This window comes from Plasmodium gaboni, chromosome 14 (genome assembly GCF_001602025.1).
Source record: "Plasmodium gaboni strain SY75 chromosome 14, whole genome shotgun sequence".
NCBI lineage: Eukaryota > Apicomplexa > Aconoidasida > Haemosporida > Plasmodiidae > Plasmodium > Plasmodium gaboni.
The window spans coordinates 2,931,427-2,941,284 of NC_031494.1; the positions used below are offsets into that span (position 1 = coordinate 2,931,427).

A 9,858-nucleotide genomic window follows, 5' to 3' on the forward strand; every position below is an offset into this window, starting at 1 on the left:
ATGCAACTTATAATACATATAATGGAAACAATATGGATGAAAAATTGCAGGGTAAACAAAAAAGTAATTATGGAGTAATTAAAAAATTAAAAAATGAATATGAAAAATATAAAACAAAGAATAAATCCTCAAAATCAATGGATTCTATGACAAGATTGAAGAACTGGTTATATAGAAAGATATTTAAGGAAAGCAATTTTTGGGTATATATGTCAACATTTACAGGTGTATTCGGAGGTGCTGCAGCTGTTAGCATGTTTTGTACCATATGTGCAGCTATTTCATATCAAACATTACTTCCTGCATTTGGATGTCTTTGGGGTGTCTTTGCTTTTCTTATAATATTATTAATTTTAGGAACATGGATGCTTGTTACATGGTTATGGCAACACAAAGAAGTATATAATGAAACATGTGGAAAATAATTTATTATGTATATATTTTTGTTAAAATTTTTCATTTATAAGTTTAATAAATGATTAATGAATTAATATATTAAAATAATTTTTTGTGTCTTATATTCTATATAACTATGTGAATTCATGCTTTTTAGTTAATATAATAAAAAGAGGAAATTTTGTAATTTTCTATATATTATTTCAATATATGTATGAATTTTCTTTTTTTGTTTTCTCTATTATTATATATCAGTCGTTAATTTTATTAATAAAATTAATAAATTCTATAATTTATTATTTATTAAAAATATACATATATTTAATATGTGTAAATATATAATAAATATATTGATATGTGTATGTTTTAAATTTCTTAAAATATGAATATTATTATGTTTATATTAAAAATAGTTTTTTCTTTTTTCTTTTAATTAATTTTAAAATAATAATATAATCCGATTTTTATATATATATAAAAATTAATTAAATATAAAAAATAACGTTTTACAATTTAATAATAAAATAAAATATATATAATATAATATTCTTTCTAAAATTGTAAAATTATAATTCACTTAAATTTATTTTTATCAATAAAAGGAATAGGAAAAGAAATTCATAATGTGTATTATTCTTAGATATATGGCCTTTTTTTCGAATTAATAAATAAATAATAGTTGAAAAGGAAATATATGTACATATTATTAAAAATAATAAATATCAAAAGGTACATGACAAAAATACTTTATATAGAATGATAAAGACATATTACTATAATTTATGTAAATATAATAATATTTTTATACGTCCATTATATTAATAATTTTAGTAATATAAATATATATAATTTAAAAAATATATAATTATTAAAAGACTAAAAACGGAATTAATGACATAATTTTATATTAATATTATTTAATATGTTAATTGTGGTATTAGGAAACACTATTTGTTTCTCTTTAATTATTATGTTATTATATTTTTCTCTATATATGTAATGGATATATAATATAAAAAGGAAAATACCATAATGTTTATTTCGTTATAAATTAAATGTATTTGAAATATGTACAAATATATCACAATTAAAGAAAATAAGTTTAGATATTTAAATCATATATATATATATATATATATATATATATATATATATATATATATAATATTTTGTTATCTTTTACCAACACAAATGATATATTTGAATGACAATTTTGAACATTCATATTATAACTATTAGAATATATTTATAGAGATTGCATATGATATGATTTAATACTTTATAATTTTAATTTATAAATGTATATTTAAGATTTATATTAAAACACTATGTAGCTATATAATAATATATAATGTTTAATAAATATACAAAATAGTTAATGATATATATTTATTATAATTAAAATATAAAACAATAATTCTTATAAATAATATAATGTATATATTATTTACCATGAAAAGACATAAGAAACAAAATTAAGAAGAAAATATTATATATCCAAAAAATACATATTAGAATTTTTTTCCTTTAATAAATAACGTATATGTGAATATAATAATTATATATTTGGAAATTATTGAAACTATAAAAATTAATTATATTATAAATGCATTATATGATATAAAATACATTTTGTATATAATAATAAAAAGAAATATATTACATTTTTTAAATTGTCCTTTATTGCGTATTTGTTTTTAATGGTTTTATATAATATAACATATCTTTAAAGTAATTTTTCTTTTTAGTTATATATTTATTAAAAAATGTTTGAATAGGAACAATTACCTTTTGAACATGTTCATTTTCTAAAATACCTGATTTTTTAATTAAGTAATATAAAAATACTAAGAGTATTATAACAAGTATAACAATTATTATTATAGCTACTACTTTTGTGGCAGGATCTGGAGAAGCTGTTGCTGTAGTGCAGGCAATATTCATCATTTGTAATTTTTCATGGCAAATCATGGATTTTGTAGATGTTGAAAGAGCATTACATGATGCCGCAAGAATACTGGCACATTTAGTTTTAAAGGTAGAATAATTAACAACCAAAGTTGCATATTTAATGCAGACAGCAGGTGTTGCAACAATTGAGTGTATAGATTTTCCTATGCCTGCTAATAAACCAAATCCAAATACATATCCTCCAATTTGATACTTATGAACTTTTTCTTCCAATATTTCGTATAAAGAATTCCATAGTTCTAAAAATGATTTACTTTTCCTTTTTTTTATTTTAAAAAACATTGGAAGTGATAACTCTACTTCTGGAATATTATTTATAAATTTAATAGTATAGTATATTGTATTAGGTATTAAATATAAAATAAATTGGTATATTTTAAATATATTATCTTTCAATTTTGCAATTCTTAATTCTTCCTTTAGATATTCTTCATATAATTTATTTAATCGTGTAATATCTGGTTTGAACATAAGTCTTTTCAATTCATAATCAATTAATAAATCTTTTTTCCATCTATCATTTTCTATTTTTTCCTTTATGATTTGATCTTTTATTGATTTAATTTCTTTAATTTCATCTTTTATATAGTGATTACATAATTTTCTTGTATCCATTATTTCTCTTTCTAAAATTTCAATTTCTTTTTTTATTTCTTTATCTTTTTTATTTTTTTTACATTTTTTTTTTAATAATTTTAGTTTTTTTAATTTTTCTCTGATTATTATATCTTTAATTAGTTGAATTTCTTCAAGATTTTCTTTTATATAATCTAGTGTTATTACATCTGGAATTGGTCCTACAGGTGATATATTTATAGCAACATTTTTGGGAGGAGCATTATTAGTTCTAGGAATGTTCTGAAAAAACAAAGAGAGAACGCTTATTAGGATGTTTTATAAAATACATATTAAATAAAAGTTGAATATTTTAAAATATATAAATATATATATATTTCTCACCGTGTGTGAAGATATAAATGTATCTAAAAATAAAGAGAAAAATAATATTTTTAAATATGTTAAATGCATATTAAATGTTTCATTAGTTTATTGTTATCTATTTATATTGAAATAAATGTGTTCATAATGTTTTATGTATTTTATTTTTTTTTAAATAATAATAGAAATTATACATTTAAAATTTTAGAAATGTGTAAAAAATAGTTGGCACATATGTAATTATATATGAAGAATAAAAATAATATATGTCATATTAGATATTAGATAAAATGTAATTATTAAAGAAACATATATATAATATAAAAACATTTTAAATGTACATATGTTTTATTATTTATATTATATAATATTTAAATGTGCAATATTGATATTATATTTAATGTAAAAAAAAGGAAAAAAAAATAGAATGTAATTTAGCTCACGCCATATTTGTATTATTATACTTAGTATATAAATATACATTTATTATATTTATTATATTATTATAATTAAAAATACATCTTGCTTTAATTTTTATAATTATATTATAAAAATCAAAATGATAATAATATTCTTTAAATATATTAATAAGATTATGTTTTGGATACATATATTTGTATAAATAACGTCTCTCATTTAACTGTTATTAGAAATATGCTTTTACAATTAATATATATATATATATATATATATATATATATTATATAATAATAATAATGTATTTAAAGAAATAGTAATATTTCATATTTTGTTAGATAATTAAAAAAAATAATATATATAGTTATGTAATGATTTATATAATACTTGACTAATTATATAAATGATATTTATAAATTGATAAGGAATAATTGAATAATTACTATAATATTTAAAACGTATATAAATAGTATATTTAAAATCTTCATATGATTTTAATAGTAAATATTTATAAATATTGAGCTAGTAATATAATTTAAAATACATTATATTATTACATATGAAATATTTAATAGAAGATGAATAATAAATACATATATATGTATAAGATAAAATATACTTTCTAATTATTTAATAAACTTAAATTGAAGTTAGATATCATAATGCTTTATTATTTTAAGAAAAGTTATGATTAATTAAAAGATAATAATAGTTATTAGAAAATATTCTAATATTAAAAATGTTTATTTCATAGTTATTTCAAAAAATATATATAATTGTATATGAAGTATGTTTCTTCTTATTATTATTATAAATGAAATCTATTTATTTTTATAATATATCATTCATTGAATTATATAAAAATATATTTATTTATAAAAAAATAATATTTGTGTGTTTCTTTAAAAATGATATTTTAATTATGTTTTAGAACAAGACATATATAATATATATGAAACTTTTAATGACATATATAATACTTAATATAATTGACTTAATATTTAATAATATATATGTATATATACAAACAAGATAAGAATATTTTTCAAAAGATATTCTTTTGGGATAATGTATTAATTATATAATTTAAATTAGATGGGAGAGAAAAATAATAATAAATAATAAATAATAATAATAATAAATAAAATAAGAATGTGTAATATATAGGTTTTCCTTAAATGGATAAAAATATATAATATATATATTAATTTAAAATTTATATAATTTAAAAAGACATAAAATGTTAATAAATACATAGGTTACATTCTAACTGATATATGTACATATATTCATTTATAATAATTTTATTTTATTTATTTTAAATATATATTTAATTCTTTTTGTTTACATTAATAAAACACGAAATATATTTTTGGATGAATATAAATATATATTTATTTAATTATTACTTTTATATATTTTGTATATTATTTGATTATTATCTTATATATATATATATTAATGAAAACATTGTAATATGTATGTAAAACATTATTTCTGTTTGTTAATGTATTCAATAATATATTTATAATGTTAAATCATGATATATTATTATTATTATTTTTTTTTTATTAGTACATTAATTTTAGTATATAGTGATAAAACACTATCTATAATGTATTAAAATAAATTATATATTCATATCATTTAATCATGATAGAAATATTGGTATGTCATTTATAATATATATTAGAAATATCAAGTAAATTTATTTATATATGGATATATGTATCTTCAAAAAAAATTAAAATTTTACATAATCTAAATAAAGTTAATAATAGATATAGAAACCCAAAAGGTATTAAAATAAGTTTAAAAGAAAAATCTCTAACATTTTGTATCTTAGGATTAAATTCAACATATTACATATCTGAACAATTGTTCAGATTCATATTTTCTTGTACTTTATATTTATTATAAAGCATTCTTTTCATTTCAAAATTTTTGAGGCAACTAGAAATGATTTTTCATTTTTCTTTTGAGTTATTTTTTGGATATTTGTTTTCCTTGTAATTTTTTTTATTCGTATTTTTCTATTCGTTTAATTCATTATTTTCATGTTTATTATTTAATGTAAGGACATAATATATTTTTCTTAATGATAAAAAAATTTTTTGTTCTAATGGGTTGTCTTTATGGTGCTAATTTTTAGATAATCTATTAGAATCGTTCTAAAAGGAATTGGGGAAGAAAAAATTCTATTGATTATATATTTTATATATATATATATATATATATATATGATCATAAAACATAGAAATAATAATCTTACGATTAACATAAAATTCCATTGTGTATTATATTATTCTAAAGAAATCAATATTAAAAATACAATGAATGTTTATTCCTTAAGGAGAATATTTTTAAATTTGTTGTTAATACCTTAAATTTTATTATTAGTATTACTAAATGTAGGTTCATATATTTTGAATCTTCTTATAATGGCAATTTTTTTTATATATGTATTATATTGATAGACCTTTTTATATTAATTATTTTTTCTTAAGAATATTATCATGTGTGAAAAAAGTTAAACAATGATTCCAGGAGATTATAATATATATAGACGAAATTCATATCTGTTAAAAAGTGTAAATAATGAATTAAGAAATGTCTTACATGAAAAAAAATTAAAATATTCCTCTTATTTCACAATATAATAATATAAATTATAATAATTTATCAAACAAATCCACACTGCAGGTATTACATAATGTATTAGATAATTTAAAAAAACGTTAATATGATGAAGATCTTTATATAATATATGGAATCATGTGTTGAGTGTAGCTAAAAACGTATTTGATCATATATTAAAAGATTTATGGCTTTATATAGATGATTACTTAAATATAAATATCAATATTATCATATTTGCATTCAATATAATTATAGGTGTTTAAAAACTATGTACACTACATAATATAAATTAATTCATGATATTGGAAAAAAACCAATATACAGATATGGAAGATATTCTTAATATTTATAGTTTAATTAAGGATGGACTTATTAATTGATGAAATCAAAAATTTTATTTATTCATATATATAAAGTATTATGATACATTAAAAAATTATTTATTCAATTAACATATTACGATATTTACAGAAAAGATTAAATATGTTAAAAGATTAGATATGAAAACTAATATTTTATGTGAATGGTAATTATGTTGTTTTTTTAGGATGCATAACAGGACAAATATGGAAAACAAAATGAATATAAGGTTATATATATATAAATATTTATATGAAATAATTTATATATAATATATGTATATAAGAAACAGATAAAAATCATTTTTTACGATAGTATTTTGTATGCATATTAATTTATAATAACCCCATGTATAATTTTTTTTTATTATTATAACAAATGTTTCTTAAAATATACTAAAATTTTATATGGTACAAAATATATATATATATATATATATATATTTAAATCATTTTAAGGTTTCATAATATTCTATTAATATTTATAATAATATAATTACATTTATGATAATATAGAATCATAGTAAGTTTTATAATTATTTATTAATTTTTATAAAATAATATTATATTGTAAATTGTTTTGTTTAATTAAAATATTACAAATTTTTAATGTTTATTTTTTTATTATTTTTTTCTTTTCTATATATATGTCTTATATTTTTAAACCCACATATATTAATATTTTCATTTTTAAATGATAACTATTAAAGAAAATTAAAAATATATATATATAATATGCAAAATTATAATTATATTTTAAAATAGGAGAATGTAAATTTATTTTTAAATATTAATCTAATAGAATGGATGAATATATTATTAATATAAAAGCATAATATGTAATAGTACTAAATATGGAAAATAAAAAAATAATTTTTATGTATAAATATATAAATATATACATTTATTAATCTACAATGTTTTAAAATTATAAAAATAAAAAATTTATATTTAATTATTCATTATTATTATATCAAGTTATATGTTATAAATTACACTCATATAAATATATATATATATATAATTACAAAAAAATGTATATTATAAAGAATAAAATTCATTTTTTTTTTTTACATAAAATAACATGTATATTAAAAGGATCTAGTTCCTTAATGTATATACTATAAAAGGTTATTATATTTTTTTTTTATTTTTTAATAATTATTTAATAATATAGAAATTATTATTTTAAATGGAAAATATGTATATATAATTATTCATTTATATTTTTTTAAATTTTAATATTTAATATTATTTTATGGATTGTTCATATTATTAATTGTTCCTTCTTTGACATATATAAAATATATTTATATATATTCTTATATTTAACATATAATTTTTATATTTTATCATAATATTAATAAGAAATATGATAAGAAAAAAATATGAATTATTTTGAAATAATAAAAATAAAATTAAAAAAAAAAAAAAAAACACAATATATATATAAATAAATTATATATATTTTTTATATGATTATGTAATTTCTTTAATTCTTTTATTTTTTTTAATTCAATATTTGTATATATTTCATATACTTTTCATGCAAAAAAGAAGAAAATAATAAAATTAAAAAAAAAAAAAAAAAAGTAAATATATATAATTATTATATATATATATATATATATATATATATTTATACTACAGGTAAATTATTATTCAGATATTATGTATATATATTATATAATTATTTATAAAAAAAGATCATTTAATTTTCCCATATATTTTATTATGTTTACATTTTAATTTTTTTGTGTATTAAATTTTTATATTTATTTTAATTTCCATTTTAAATATTATTTATTTCTACTATATATATTAAAAAAATTCTGGATATATTTTTATTACAAATTATATACAAATTAATATATATTTAAATAAAATTTTATTTAATTCTTTTATTTACCTAAATGTATTCTATGTACCCAATATTTCAATAGTTTACAAATTTTTTTAAATTAATATTATATTTTATATTATTAATTTTTTATATGAATATATGATTAAAAATTATGTATTTTTATTAATATAATTTTTTTTTTCTCAGTTAATAATTTATAGGCAATATTATTTATTGTATTTATTATTATTATCCGTTTTTAGTGTACTTATTTTTTTCCGAACTTTAATTTTTTATGTATTGTCATCTATATAAATATTATTATTTATATATTTATTTTATTATTATATAATGGCTAAGTAGTACTATTTTATTTATTTTAATTTTTTTTTTTTTAAATTTTATAATCATATTATTAAAAGATTGAATTAAAATATATGTATTTAAAATACATATTATAATATAATATATAAATATATATATGTGGTTTATATTTTTCTATATTTAATTTAATATATTATATATATTTTTTTTTTTTTTCTTTTTATATTTATATTTTTATTAGAAATATATATATAAATATATACATATATATTAATATTTATTTAGGAATTAAAAAAAAAAAAAAAATTAATTTTATTAAACTTTTATTTTTTGTTGTTCTTATTTATATATAAGATACATAAATATATATATATATATATATATATATATGTAAATTAAATTTTTTAAAAGAATGATGAAAAAAAAATTAAAAGAAACAAATTTATGTACAATATGATTGTTTAAATGATCCATTCTTTTTAATTTTAAATGTTTTTATAATATTATATGATATGCATGTGTATATTTTGTTATAAGGTTAATACATTCTACATAATATATATATTACCATAAGTATTGTTATGTTTATTCTATATTTTTATATTTATATATAAACCTTTTTTTTATGTTTTATGTTTTGTTTTTTATTTTGTATTTTGTATTTTTGTATGTTTTCTATATATATAGAACGTACAAACATTATTGTTACTATATATATATATATATTTATATTTTAATATTCATTTGTCATTAATAAATCTTTTAATTCTTTTTTCTTCCATTTATGTTTTTGTAGATTATTTTTCTGTAATTATTATACATAATAATTAAAAGATATATTATATATTATATTAATTTTTACTGAAAATAAAAAAAAAAAAATGTGTGATGTTATAAATATATGAATAATATATTCTTTGATTTTTTTTTTTTTTTTTTTATGTTTACCTAATTAGTACAACATTCAAA

The 9,858-nt window shown here is 14.9% G+C and overlaps 1 protein-coding gene across 1 annotated transcript; it reads right to left on the reverse strand.

The window, feature by feature from the left end:
- Positions 1-2,076: 2,076 nt before the first annotated feature.
- On the reverse strand, positions 2,077-3,396 carry PGSY75_1478400 (putative exported protein; the record flags this gene model as incomplete). Its single annotated transcript, XM_018788448.1, has 2 exons — positions 2,077-3,225; positions 3,328-3,396. The coding sequence occupies 2 exons, from the start codon at positions 3,394-3,396 to the stop codon at positions 2,077-2,079; spliced, it is 1,218 nt and encodes a 405-aa protein (XP_018639820.1).
- Between the last annotated feature and the right edge of the window lie 6,462 nt (positions 3,397-9,858).